Genomic DNA, 14,925 nt, shown 5'->3' with positions numbered 1-14,925 from the left:
ATAGGCATATACAACATGGCAGGCAGTGAGGGGCTGTCTGCTCTGTGGGAACATCGATGAGTTTAGGAGGCTGATCAAAAATGGCGAGGAAGAAGCAGGTCACCCAGACACCAAGAGACCATGGGTAATGACACTGATGAGAAGTGGTGGCCTTGGCGTTGCCAAGGAACAGTATGAGGGGAGGTGGGCCCGGAAAGCAGTGACAGAGAGAGGAGGAGCACGAGGCTGATAGCCTCCTACAGCATGGAGGACACTACCATAGCTATGGGGGTACACTGGATGAGGACACTACCACAGCCATGGGGGTACACTGGATGAGGACACTACCACAGCTATAGGGGTACACTGGATGAGGACACTACCACAGCCATGGGGGTACACTGGATGAGGACACTACAACAGCCATGGGGGTACACTGGATGAGGACACTACAACAGCTATAGGGGTACACTGGATGAGGACACTACCACAGCCATGGGGGTACACTGGATGAGGACACTACAACAGCTATGGGGGTACACTGGATGAGGACACTACAACAGCTATAGGGGTACACTGGATGAGGACACTATGACAGCTATAGGGGTACACTGGATGAGGACACTACAACAGCTATAGGGGTACACTGGATGAGGACACTATGACAGCTATAGGGGTACACTGGATGAGGACACTACCACAGCTATAGGGGTACACTGGATGAGGACACTACCACAGCTATAGGGGTACACTGGATGAGGACACTATGCCAGCTATAGGGGTACACTGGATCAGGACACTATGACTGCTATGGGGGTACACTGGATCAGGACACTATGACTGCTATGGGGGTACACTGGATCAGGACACTATGACTGCTATGGGGGTACACTGGATCAGGACACTATGACAGCTATAGGGGTACACTGGATGAGGTGCTGGTGGGGTCAAGAGGCAGGGTCCGATTCTCCATCTTTCTTGGAGATAGAACTGGGGGATTTGCTAAGAAAGTGGGTACAGCGTGAGAGGAAAGAAGGAAGAAAAAAGGCAGGGTGAGCTCCAGGCCTTTTCTGGACCAACACTGAAAGCTATGAGGAAACTGTGGGCATAACAGATCCAATTATGGCAGGTAAAGCCCACAGTGCACAGCAGAGGCTCCATCTGAGGCTGGGGAAGGAGACGGAAGACTCTAAAGTGATAACATGGATGCGGTGGAATTTAATTTTTTCTCTAACTTCTTGGTGCTGGATGAAGCCCACCAAGGCACACCTCTAGCCCCTCCGTGCACATATTTTGATTCAGTAGTCAAATAGCAGTGAAGCCATGGGATGGAGCCTAGGATAGAGCCCTCGGGCAGCCGACTCAGCTTTGCAGGAAGTCTCAAGGAGGTTGCAAAGGAGATGCTGTGTGTGCAGGGAGACCACGGGCGGAGTTCAGAGTCAGGTGAGGACACTGTCTCCAGGACGAGCCTCAGGCAATATGCCAGGTGGGGCTCACAGGTCACAGAGAACAGGAACTGCGAGCTGGCCACTGAATTTGGTAGTCAGAGGCCTCCTTCAAGCAGGCGGTCCCGACTGTGGAGCTATGGACACACTGTTACAGCTTGCTTCCAAGCCAAGAGCTAGTTAGGTAGGTCATTGTCTATCTGTAGCTGCCTTCTCCTCAGTCACCGGTCAACTCAGCAAGAAACAAATGCCCCAACCTTTCAGGCCAGCCTCTCCCACTACCATTCCCAATGAATCTGGAGCCTTTGGGGCTGCGGAAAGTCCTAGAGTACAGTGAACTAGGCTGAGTGAGTAGCCGGACAAGCTTGGGTGAGCTACGCAATATCTCTGACCCCACTGTCTGTAAGATTGAGACACAGATAACAACTACCTCACAGATTTCTCCCTCTCCCCCTTTCCCCCCACCTCTCTCTCTCTCTGTTTCTCTCTGTCTCTCTCTCTCTGTGTGTGTGTATACACTAGATCTCTTCCTCTATGGTTCTCTATCTTATTTTTTGAAACCCTGTCTCTCTCTCTCTGTCACTGAAACTGGAGTCCACCCACTAGCTGGAGATGGCCAATAAGCTCCTGGAATCCTCCTGTCTCTGGCTCCTCGTGCCTGAACGATACGTGAGTGTCATCACACATAGAAATCACTTTACACACGGAGTTGCCTCCTCAGCCCCCCTCACAGTTTCTTGTGAGGGCTGAATAAGAACTCACAAACATTTAGCCTAGAGCCATTTTAAATGACAGCTGTCACAATTCGGGGAGTGTATCATAGGCTTACAGGACTAACAAGGGCACACACCAGCCCTAACTGAGCTCCATTTCCCTGGCTACAGTCCACAGGCTACACAGTCACTACGTTTAACTAGCATCCTTCCCTGGCTGGAGCGTCACTAAAACCCAGCAGCGCCTTCCCCCAGCGGCTCTGTGGTCTGTAAATAAGTCTCGGACAAGAAGAGTGACTGCCACTAATTGAGTCTTGGCCTAAATGACAATTACATTTCTGCAAGCACACACAAAGTAGGGCACATATATTCCAGGAATGCAGGGGGCTGGTGAGGTGGCAAGGCCTGTTATTTCCAGGGGAGAAAGCCTGAGCTGAGGCCTGACACCACACTGCAGCTCCCTCCCCTCACAAAGCTCTTGAGATCTGCACTCTGGATGGCGGCTGAGCCCATACTTACTCCAGCCGGATGGAGCCATCTGAGGAAGTTTTGTCAAAGAGCCACCGGAAGAAGAAATCCAGGCTGAAAAGCAGACGAATTCCATGAGTTTCTTGTTCATTTGGACCTTGGTGGGGGTTTGTTTGTCTCAATACTGGAGATGAAACCCAGGTCTCGCTCACACCATTCTGCCCTCCGGTTTTCTTCCCTGCGCTCAGCTGTAGTCATGACACACTTTCGTCTTCTTCCCCTCTAAAAGCAGCCCCAATCTTGAGACATTTGTTCCCTGCGGTGCCCCTTACATGTGACTCGTCACGCATGCTTTAACAGGCACTTCCTTCCACAAGAAGAACACAGCTAGGAGGAAACCCTCCCTGCAAGGGAGGTCCTTTATAAGTTTTGTTCACAGTTCTTTGTTTCCAAGGATTATCTATCATACTTCCAGACTAGATGGCAAGAACTGGGTCCTGCTTCTGAGTGGGGCTGGACAGGAGGTGGATGTACCTAGTCAGGCCGAGGGAGGGCAGGATCAGCACCATGAAGATCAAGAATATGTAGACCTTTGACACCATGATCCGATTTTCCCCTGACCTGCAGGAGACAAAGACGAGTTGATCCAGCAATGTGCCTGCTCCCCCGGGGGGGAGTAAGAGACATCCAATCCAGAACAGGCTCAAACTCTGCTCACCTCGTCCAGTGAGACTCCAGCAGTGTGGAGTAGTAGACAATGGTTGGGAGCAGCGCCGAGAAGGACCAGAGCAGGAGTGTGGGGAAAAACTGGCTGATGATAGGGTCCTGAAAGACAAGAGCCACCACAAGGATCAAGATAAGGTTGGGGGGTCTCTGGGGATCCAGTAGCTCAAAGTGTTCCTAGCCATGCTCCAGAACCAAAGCCATGCTGGGTAAAGGGTGGGCAGTCCTCAAGCCCTAGCAAATAAACAGTAACTGCACTTCGTGGCTACGCGACCTTTACAGCTGAGAGAGGAGTCACACGCGCAGTGCAACTCCACTCATCTGATGGGCCGGAGGAGACCGGCTTCTGCATCCCCAGTGAAGTCCAGGGCTCCTCTCCAACTGGTCAACACACACTTTCCAGCCACTTTCCAGCTTGCCACAGCCTCATGGTGTCTGATCCTAATCCTGTTTATACCGGTTGTACTGGCTACTGTCATTACAGAATTTATTTTCACTGATTAAAGGAACATAAAAACAGGAAGAAATTCTCTTTGAAACTAAGCCGCGGCTGTTTAGAGGTATGGCTCAGTACAGAGTGCTTGCCAAGTATGTGTGAGTTCCCAGGACCTCAAAAATAAATATGGAAAAATTTAAAAGCTTAAGTTGAACATTTTGAAAAGATTTATTAAAGTCCATTTCTAAAAATAGGTTGTTGAATTACGTAAGAGTAAATTAGGGACTGGAAAGATGACTCAGTGGTTGAGAGCACCGGCCAGAGGACATAAGGTAAATTCTCAGCGCCCGTATGGTGGCTCACAACCATCTATAACTTCAGTTCTAGTGGGATCCAACACCCTCTTCTGGCTTCCTCAAGCACTAGACATGCATGTATGTTTAAATGTTTGTTTTACTTTATTTATTCTTTAATTTGGGGTACTTGGGACAGGAAAGCTTTGGGGCTGCTTTCTTGTTATACAATGAGCTATACCCACAATCTAAATTCTTACTTAAAGAAACCCAAACTAGGATCAGAATTGGTGAAATAAGAACGTAGTTTATATAAGACAGACAAAGGGGACCTCTAACCGGCAGAAGTCCTCAGAAAAACAGGCCTTGTGTCTGCACCAAAAGATTGGCAAGAGAATGAATTTCACCTGTTGTCCGTCTAAAGAAAACTATGCCGTGCATACTTAGGTGTTTTTAAAAGTCTTTCAAGTCAGATAAATGCTCCTGTCATCTATCACAGGTGTAACATGACAGGTGACCAATCCAGCTAATGGATGAAAAACAGTGGTGGCCAAGCCAGGACCAGGGAGCCAGGACCCCTCCCAAGCCCTGGATACAAGTGTACATTACCACATCTGGCACATAACCTATCTTAGCCTCTTGAGTATCTATCATTGCCTGATCATCTGAGGTGTTTTGAAAAACATTCATTACCTACAGCAAATACAATGCTTTAAAACAAGACAATCAGGACTAAATTGGAAAGTAAAGCCATATATATACATCACTGGAACCATTGCTTAAATGCAATTCTACAATAAGTACAGGAGGTTTTGTTTGATTGGTTGGCTGGCGTTTTTTAAGCCTTGTTTTTTTTTTAATTATGCATGTGTATATTTGCCTGTGTGCGTTTATGTGCCATACACTCAGGCTGACGTGGAGGGCAGAGTGAAGGCAGCTGTGAGCTGACTGGAGTGGTGCTGGGAACAGAGCCCATGTCCTCTAGAAAAAAGGCAGTAAACATGAGACATGTCTCCAGACCTGGCTGGTCTGTTTTTGAAAAAGGGTCTCACTCTGTAAACCAGTATGACCTTGAACTTATGTTCAACCTCCAGCCTCTCCCTCCCAAGTGCTAGGATTACAGGTGTGAGCCATCATGCCAAGCTGTATATTCTGCTTTCACTATAAGCTTACCAAAATAACCATGCAGTTTTTCATAAATGTTTCACATTTCTTCAGGCTAAAAGATCATTCAGCTCAGATGACCTTTCCTGTTGAGCATTAGACTGATCCCATTAAGTGAACATAACTGCGTGGCCGTAAAGACTCTATGATAAACATCACCATGCCTGTTTAAAGCTTCAAAGGGCAAACGTGGACTAGAAGGGCTCCACTGGGTAAGACTACTTGTTGTGCAAGCATGAGGATCTGAGTTCAAATCCCCAGCAGTCCATGTGAAAAGCCAGGTTTGTGCCTGCCTGTACCCACAGCACTGTAAGCAGTGGAGACAGGAAGATCACTGGGCCTTCTAGCTGCCAGACTTCTACCAGGATCCACAAGAGGTTGTCTCAAAGTAATGAAACAGGACAACTAATATCCTTCTCTGGCTTCCACACTTGCACACGCGCATGCACGCACGCGCGCGCTCACACACACACAACAAACATGAGCTGAGTGACACGGCCCCCTGCTTCAAGCCTTCAAGCTCCATGTCCAGTTCCCACTGCTCCCACCACCCTCTCCCTGAAGGTCGATCACTCACATTCAATGCATGGATGGGTTTGGTGACATTGAACTTGTCCATGGTAGATATAATGATGGAGGGTGTGGTCAGGAAAAACAGCACCACAAACAGAGTGAAGTTGATGCCCAGCCACTGGAGCCACCAGCGGACACCTTGGACGGAGAGGTTCTTCCTGCAGAGGGCAACACCAACCAAGGGGCTTAGTCTCCCAGGCACAGGTCATCTACAACACGGGCAGCGCCTGTGGCTGAGGCAGGTCAAGTCAACTTTAGGGAGGCCACACTAGGACTCGGGCTGAGCAAGGCAAGTTCTCTGCGCTGGCCTTCAGCCACGGAAGGCCGAGTTTCAGCTCCTGGAGCTCAGAAGGAAAACAGTTGTCTGTAGTGACGGGAATTACCAGTGATGTCACGGACACCCGACACCGTCCAGGCAGAACTCCGTTGACACTTCTTGAGGATGCAATGCTTAGTAACTAATGGTACATTCTTTCCAGGGAGGGCATGGGCTGAGGCGAAGGGAGGCAAGCAGGGAGCACAGGCTGGACCTGACTCCTCACCCCACGGAAACAGCCTCGATTCTGGGATGCTCTATGACCCAGAGGGCAAGACTGTCAGAGGCTGAGCTCAAAAGTGAGGGGTAACGTGCATCCAAGATTCACTCCACCCAAGCAACCGAGAAGGGCTGCCAAGCAGGCAGCAGGTCTGGATGCCTCCATCCTCAGGGTGGGCCCTAAATCTTGCCCGAGGTCTACAGACACGGCTAAGCTCAGCAGCATGCCTCCATTCTACCTAGGGCTGTGCTGTGTAATGTGGCAGTCATACAGCCATGTGGCTACCGAGCACTTGAGGTGTGGGGTGGCCTCAGCTACAGATGTCCAAGAAGCATAAAATATGCAACAGATTTCAAAGACCAAGTACGAATGGGAGAAACATGAGTCTTGGTTTAAAAATATATATCGCATGCTACAATGTTAGCATTTGGAGTATACTATAGAGGTTTAGATTAAAATTAATTTCACCCGTGGAGCAAGTGATAGCACACGCCTTTAATCTCAGCACTAGGGAGGCAGGTGATCTCTGAGAGTTCAAGTCCAGCCTACAAGTGCCAGGTCTACAGAACAGGTGTCAGGACAGGCTCCAAGGCTGTATAGAGAAACCCTGTCTCAAAAAAAAAAAAAAAATAATTTCAATCGTTTCTTTCTCTAACTTGGCTACTAGATAGTTTTTAATGAGGTACATAGCTGACACGATATTTCTTCTGGACAGCATTTGAATGTTAAGGACTGATCGTGGGACAAAGCATAGACTCCTCTGCCTGATTTAATCAAACACATCACAGCACCGGGCTCAGAGCTTGGACTCCACGTGACCTGTGCAGCTGGCCGTTAAATGTGAGCCCACAGGTCAAAAGATGGCTCAATGCTGGAGAGTGCTGCCTGCTTCAGGGGATCCAGATTCGACTCCCAGCACCAACACGGAGGCTTAAAAGCACCTGTAACTCCAGATCCAGAAACGATGGCAACCCTCTCCTGGCCTTTGTGGGCACCAGGCACAGAGATGGTACACAGACGCACATGCAGGCAAAATACTCATGTACATAAGAATTAAAATAATAAAACCAACAAAAGTAGAATAGTATCTGGCATATAGTAGGTGTTTAAACATTTGTTAAAGAACTGGGCATGCTGGTGCACACCTTTAATATCAGAGGCAGATGGGAATCTCTGTGAGTTCAAGGACAGCCTGGTCTACATAGTGAGTTCAGCTATGAGCCCCATCTCAAAACAACCAAAAAATAATAAAATAATAAATATTGGGGGGTATGTTTTTTCTCTCTTTTTATTTTTTAAAAAAGAAAACAAACTATCTTTTTTCATTTTACATACCAATTCCAGTTCCCACTTCCTCCCTTCCTCCTGTTCCCTCCACCCCACTCTCCATCCACTCCTCAGAGAAAGTAAGGGATATTGCTTTGGGGAAGGTCCAGGTCCCTCCCTACTATATACTGAGTAAAGTATCCATCCAAAGAGAATGGGTTCCCAAAAAGCCAGTACATGCAGTAGGGATAACTCCTGGAGCCACTGCCAGTGACCTTGTAGACTGCCCCAGTCATGCAAACCCACATTCAGAGACCTAGTTTGGTCCTATGCTTGTTCCTTCCCTGTATGACTGGAGTTGGTGAGCTCCCATTAGCTCAGGTAAACTGTTTCAGTGAGTGTCTTTGGGGGGATTTTTTAAGTCAGGGTTTCTCTGTGCAACAGTCCTGGCTATTCTGGAACTTGCTCAGTAGACCAAACTTACAGAGATCCGCCTGCCTCTGCCTCCGAAATGCTGGGATTAAAGGTGTATGCCACCATCACACAGAAATAAATAAATATTTCTTCAAGGAAAAAAAAAAGCCAGGCCACATCTATGCTCCAGGTAACCAGGCAACACCCTCCCCACTCCCAATGCCCCATCCTTCTACCCACTCCCCAAGCTCTGCAGAAAACCAGGTCTTTTTCCCACCCTCCTGGGAACTTACCAGCAGATATCCTCAGGGTACGAGGCAAAGGTGACGGTCCACTTGGAGACACAGAGTTCTCTGCTATAGGAGGATGGCTGGGGCTCCCCTTTACACCGAAGGCCCTGGCACTTGCAGGCATTAAAGTCTTTCAGGATGCTGTCGAGAAATGCAAACGGTGCGGTTCGCCTGTGTGCCACACACAGCCATAGCAGCCACAGACAGAACACAGGCGAGCACAGGATGCCTGCCCCATTGTTACTATCGTATTATTAGTGCTCGGAGAGACCCAGTATGGTGTGCTACACCCTTGCAATCCCAGCACTGGAGAGGCTGAGGCAGGAGGATCATGAGCAGATGTGGCGGATTGAATAAAATGGTCCCCATGTGTCATTAGGGAGTACCACTATTAGGAGGTGTGGCCTTGTTGGTGTGGGTGTGGCTTTGTTGGAGGAAGTGGATCACTAGGGAGGTAGCTCTGAGGTCTCAGAAGCTTAAGCCAAGCCTTGTGTAACTTACTGTCACTTCCTGCTACCTGTGAATCCAGATGTAGAGCTCTCAGTTCCTTCCCCAGCACCATGTCTGCCTGCTTGCCACCATGCTTCCCGCCATAATAATGGACTAAACTCTGAGACTATAAACCAGCCCTAATTAAATGTGCTCCTTTATAGGAGTTGTTGTAGTCAGACAGTGGTGGCATCCCAGCACTCTGGAGGCAGAGGCAGGCGGACCTCTGTGAGTTCAAGGCCAGCCTGATCTACTGAGTTAGTTCCAGGATATCCAGGCCTACACAGAGAAACCCTGTCCTGAAAAATATTTTTTTTAAAAAAAAAGAGTTTCTGTGGCCATAGTGTTTCTTCACAGCAATAGAAACCTTAACTAAGGGTTGGAGAAATGGCTTAGTGGTTAAGAGCACTGGTTGCTCTTCCAGAGGACCCTGGTACAACCCTCAGCCCCCACATGGCAGTTCAAAACTGTATGTAATTCCAGGTTCTGGGGATCCAATACCCTCACACAGACATACACACCAATGCACATAAAATAAAAAGAAATAGTTTCAAAAAAAGAAGAAGAGGAAGTCCTAACTAAGGCTCATGGCCTTGTCTACTACTGTCTTAGTTGGGGCTGACTTATAGCTTCAGAGTTTAGTCCATTACAGCCTTGGTCTCATAGTGAGTTCCAAGCCAATCTGAACTATTCTAAGATCCTGTCTCAAACAATCAAAAAGAAGTGCCATTCCTGCTATGCTGCAGAGAGTTTTGATTTATCCTCGACACAACTCTGCAAGCAACAGGTTGCTGCATCATTTTACAGACAGGGAAATTGAGGCCCAGCATGTTAGGTTTAGCATCTGCACATATCCGGCCAACTTCCATACTGTCTGCACTGTCCTACTACGGCATGCCTCCAAGGAGCCACCCTCTATGCCTCCTTGTAACACTGGAACATAAAGCTGACTCTGCCAGCCAAGCGGCGCCACTTCCCAGCCCTCACTATGTCCCACCTCGCCATCTCAAGCTTCTCGCTTTGGCTAAACCCACAGAATCTCACTGCTACCTCAGAGCTACACCTCTCCTCTTCCTACAGAAGAGGCCAGAGTCCTTGGTAACATCCCAGAGACCATCCCCAGAGCCACCATGCCCGAGGTGCAGAAAGCACAAGAGCTTTTATATCCTCTCTGCACCCTACACATTCTGGGCTCTAAGGTGTGGTGACACTAAGGTCCGAGGCCTGAGAGAGCTTCATAAGCTTGCAGCTCCAGGATTCTGTAGCTACGGACACTCAGAGTGTTCCACGGGGTCCCCATAGCTGTCCACTTGTCAAGAGACAGAGCAGGAGCCTGGGTCCTGAGTTTCAATCCACCTGGCAGGTCGTTACACACAAACAGCAGGGTGGACTGGTGGACTGGAGCCACTGGGCCACATCAGCCTGGCAAGGTCAGTAAGGACCATGAGGGATGAGGAGTTCTGTCGTACTCACAAAGTAGCCATGGACTTCTCACGGAAGGTGACAAAGGCCATTCCTAGGGGCTGGTCCTGGACCCGGCACTCCTCAGCAGTAATCCTCTCCAGCAGTCTGTCATTCATTCGGGTATAATAAGAGATGGCATCTTCCTGCCAGAAGATACAGCCCCTGGGTGATGTGACCGTGTGCAGGTGTCAGGGCACCCATGCATGTCCCCTGCTCCAGGCAGGTAGGTGGCAATGCCTCACCCGCTCACAGCCCTGCACTTCGCAGCAGCAGAACTGGCCACAAGTCTTGGGGTTGATGAGAGTCACTCGGCCTGTCTTGGCCTGCAGGCTTGTGTAATAGGCAAGGCTCTTCTCTGCCTTCTTCCTGTACGATAGGAGTGAGACTCAAACTCAGACTCACGGTTCTGGGGCCGTGCACAGCCAACAAGTCCCCACCAGCAGGGTAAGGAGCTTAGCTTTGAGATTCAGGAAGAGGCAGGCCCACCCTCCCTGGCCAGCTGAAGTTCCCAGCAAGGGAGCAGGTGAGCATCTCGGGGCAGGAGGTGGGAAAGCTGCAGCTGAGCTCAGGCATCACCTCCCTTACCTCTCTCTGCACAGGTACATCAGCTTAGCCACGCTGTAGCAGAGCTGGACGTCCACCACCTCACACGTAGGATACGCATTCCTGTGGCCAGCAAGGCAGGGCAGAGAAAGCCGTTGAAAGAGAAGACCCTGTAGAAATGAGCACCCTCCCTGCCCTTGCAATGGAGTCATGCTACTGCCGCCTGCCAGCTGTTCCTTTGAGGTTTAATACCAAGAGGGGTGTGTGTGTGTGTATGTGTGTGTTGACAGGGATTGAACCCACAGCCGCGTAAATACTAAATATATTTTCTATCACTTCTTATATCCCTAGCTCCAGAGGCATAGTTTTCAATAATATGAAAGTAATTGCCTTGAACTGACAAATTTATACTTACTCAACTTTTGGTTGGGAGGAATTGCTCATGGGGAAATACGAATACAACAGGCCTGAGGTGTGGCTCAATGGTAGAGTGCTTAGCACACACAAGGCCCTGGGTTCCATCCCCAGCACCACTATCCTCCCCAGCCACCCAAAGACAAAGACTGTCATCTGTTCTAGGGATGTATCTACTTTAAGCTACTGCTGAAATCCACTCTGCCCATAACCTTTCTGAAGGCAACAGACCCTGTAGAGGGTCTAAGAATAGCAAAACACCCTCAAGCTGGAAAACATCCAAACACATACTAACAGTCAACAAAATGCCTGCATCACCAAGGGTAAGCACTGTATGTTCAGAGTCATACAGTGAGTGAATACTTGAGCCAGAAGCTGAAGCTAGTCAGCCTAGCTGCAAGGTCAGCCAATAGCTACCACAAAATGGCCCTGAGCCATATAAAAAACACTGTCCACGTGACTCTTGAGGACTCCGGGCCCACATGGGCACCACCTGCTGCTATTCTGGGTGCTGGGAGCAGAGCCTGCTTAAGTTTAGATTTTAGTGAGTGAGTGAGAGGGTTCCCACGGAGGAACCAACTAATTTGTTGGTCAGTAGGACCATTTCAGAACCCAACAAGAGCCAGGGGAGGACTGGGGATGTGGTTCAGTGGTAGAGGCTTTGTCTAGCAAGATTCAATAATCAGAACCACAAAAAGATGAAAAGAAAACGCTTTGAGGAAGGGATTTCCAGAGAAAGTGGCCCCGGTGCAGAGCAAGCCCACAAGGCTTCCTAGAACAGGGAAAGTCTGCGTCACAGTGTTGGATTGGCAATGAGGACACTTGTTTTTCTACTTAAGTGTGTGCATGAAGTAGACTCAGTGTTTCCAAACACAGCCTGGCAGGCAACTTAGAGGAATATTTCTCAAGGAACAGAAAAATTATTCCCTTATCAAGTGAATATGCAAATATATTCACATACATATGGAAATATATGTAAATATTTCCAAAAATAGTTGTAGCTACTGAAGGAGAGATTTGGCAATAATTTTAAACATCTTTTTATAGTTTTGTTTATACTAATTATTTCCTAGTGTTTTTGTCATAAACTGCACAAAGTTAATTTGTAGCTAAGTCCTAGTATTTGCTAGGAGTCAGTGATGGCAGAACTGACCAGGATGAAGGGAGAGCCTTAGAATTGCTCCTTTTCGCTAGGAATTGAACCTGAGCTTTCCCTGTGCTTGTGGCTGTACACATCGCCTGCTCTGCCTGCAGGAGCTATGGCTGCAGAGGTTGTCCCAGAGCCTTTGAGAGTCAGAGGCTCTCCCAACAGACAGCCAACATTCCAGGGCCTGGGAGACCAGCTCTGCGTGAACACTCTCTGTGCCTGCACTCTGGATCCTGGATCCCAGAGGCTTCACCACAACAGCTACAGAGTACACCTCCCCACACACACCCCACACCCGCGCCAGGCCACTGCACAGCTCAGCAGCAACACACTCGGAAGTCACTTGATACCTATGGCAGGGAGGGATTAGCCCTGCATATCCAGACAGACAACACAGTGTCCATCCTCAGCACAGGCCTCAGAGGCTCCGGTCCAACAACCCTGTTCACCATGAGTGGCTCACAGGGTCTTTCTCTTACCGGAAGTGGCCCTCCACAGTTTCCTTTCTGGCTTCTCTGGGGAGTCCTGTGATGAACAGTGTCTGTCTCACCTGCCAGGGACCATATCAAGAAGAAAGTCACAGAGACAAGTCACGGGGTGATGGGGGAAGGGTAGGTGTTACCTCCTTCACAGCTCAAGAAGGAAAACCATGTAGATAAGAGGTTCAAGTTTTCTCACTCTTGGCCTTAAAGAGGCCCAGGGGTTATTTATGCTGCCTCCTTTTCCAAAGCAGCTCCTGAGCCTGCTTTGTAGGGCAGGGAACTGAGAGAGCCCAGAGAATGACAGCGGCTCAAAGGGGTCAGGCAACAAAGCAAAGGAGTTGAAACCAAGTCACAGTGGGGCACCTGTCCTTAACCCACACTGTTCTGGCTTGAGGACGGGGTGCTGATTGTTTTTTTGTTTTAATATTTTTGTTTTGTTTTGTATTTGTCAATTTAACACAACCTAGAGTCAATTGGGAGGAAGGGACCTCAATTGAGGAATCACCCAGAGCAGACAGGTCTGTGGCCATATCTGTGAGAAACTGTCATGATAGATGATTGATGTCAGAAAGCCCAACCCACTTTGGGTGGTGCCATCCCTAAGCAAGTGGTCCAGAACCATATAGAAGGCCATCAGCCTGGGAGTGATGAGCCAGTAGGCAGTATTCTCCCAGAGTTCCTGTCTCAGTTCCAGCCAAGACTCAACGATAGACTGCGTTCTGGAAGTATAAGCTTAAATAAACTTTTCTCCTCCCCTAAGTTGCTTTGCATCATGGTATTTATCACAGTAACTAACAAAGGAAGCTAAAATGGGATGGGCATTTTATTTTGTTTTGGCATGCTGGGTTATCAAAGCCAGTGCCTAGCACACAGCAGGCAAGCACTCTACACTCGGCTCACGCTCAGTTCTCAACATACTTCTCTACTTCATAGCAGTAACTACAACCCTGACCCCACAGATCAAAGAGCAACTGGCAAACCGAAAGAAAATGTCCAAATTACAGCTTACCAATAAGGTAAATGATAATAATAAGCTGAGTATGCCGATGCATGCCTATATTCCTGACACTTAGGAGGTAGCGGCAAGATGATCATAAGTTCAAGGTCACCTTTAGCTACATAGCTAGCTCAAGTCTGGGCTACACAAGACCCTGTATTTAAAAAAAAAAAAACTTATAGCGATTGGTGGTGGTGGTAATGCCAGGTTCCGGCACCCCCCAAGTTCACTACTGATGTGGTCCTGTGGAGACCGTGGGGGCTATCCCCTCCATCACTCACTTGAGACCCTCCCAGAACAAGTCCCAGGCCCCAGCCTCACTCACCTGGCTCTCCTCCTTGTATCTGATGGACCGTGTATGATGCCACATAAAGCCCACAGTGAGGAAAAGATAGATGACGGAGAAGACGGTATGCAGCCAAAGGAGGTCATTGCTAAGGAAGACATCACCTGCTGTCAGGGTTGGGCATCCCAACAGAAGGGACAGATTGTGGGGCTGGGGCGGGATCACCCTCAGTGGGTACCTTGCCAAGAGTCAATAGCTCTGCCTCTAACAGATGCCATGTAGTCAACGGCCCCCATCAGTAAGCAAATACTTTGGGGAGACCCCTATTCTTACACTAGGCTCTATGCCCCCTACAAACCTGAAGCTTCCCAGGACATGGTCACACCAGAGCCCAGCAACCTAGCAGCACTGAGGTGTTTCCAGCCTGCTCCAGGCTCCCAAATCAGCCTCCTTTGTGGTCAACAAGCTCCGTACTCACTTGGTCTGCAGGTTTGCTATTGTCGTCCTCCCAAAGCTGTACGGGTCTTTATCTGCAGAGAAATAGACACTTAGGTCCAGGGTCACAGTGAGAAGAGTTCTACAGCTCAGGGAGGCACAGTGCAAGATGCCTAGACATGGTGTGTCTTCCTAGACATGGAAGACAATGACATCATTCATCAACCTATTTAGAGCTCCATCACCCAGGACCTCTGCTACAGCTTATTGTGCCAGCAAAGCCAGAATTTAAGTTCATTTTGCACTGAGGTTTGCTTTAAAGATGCTTTGATGATAACTAGAAGCATCCTTGGTTGTTACCAGCTCAA

At 48.8% G+C, this 14,925-nt stretch overlaps 1 protein-coding gene across 2 annotated transcripts in view; it reads right to left on the bottom strand.

Moving 5' to 3' along the window:
- Positions 1-14,925, bottom strand: part of Tmem63a (transmembrane protein 63A) — a 36,866-nt gene that overhangs the window by 7,271 nt on the left and 14,670 nt on the right. For both annotated transcript variants that reach the window (XM_057770776.1, XM_057770777.1), the window contains exons 7-17: positions 14,601-14,652; positions 14,162-14,270; positions 12,837-12,907; positions 10,839-10,919; positions 10,496-10,619; positions 10,263-10,396; positions 8,304-8,441; positions 5,799-5,952; positions 3,324-3,430; positions 3,140-3,226; positions 2,657-2,719 (exon numbers count right to left, since the gene is read on the bottom strand). In XM_057770776.1, coding sequence (XP_057626759.1) covers positions 2,657-2,719; positions 3,140-3,226; positions 3,324-3,430; positions 5,799-5,952; positions 8,304-8,441; positions 10,263-10,396; positions 10,496-10,619; positions 10,839-10,919; positions 12,837-12,907; positions 14,162-14,270; positions 14,601-14,652 — 1,120 coding nt within the window. The remainder of the gene's footprint in view (positions 1-2,656; positions 2,720-3,139; positions 3,227-3,323; positions 3,431-5,798; positions 5,953-8,303; positions 8,442-10,262; positions 10,397-10,495; positions 10,620-10,838; positions 10,920-12,836; positions 12,908-14,161; positions 14,271-14,600; positions 14,653-14,925) is intronic.

Source organism: Chionomys nivalis, chromosome 5 (genome assembly GCF_950005125.1).
Source record: "Chionomys nivalis chromosome 5, mChiNiv1.1, whole genome shotgun sequence".
Taxonomy (NCBI): Eukaryota; Metazoa; Chordata; class Mammalia; order Rodentia; family Cricetidae; genus Chionomys; species Chionomys nivalis.
This window is presented reverse-complemented; position numbering and strand designations above follow the sequence as displayed.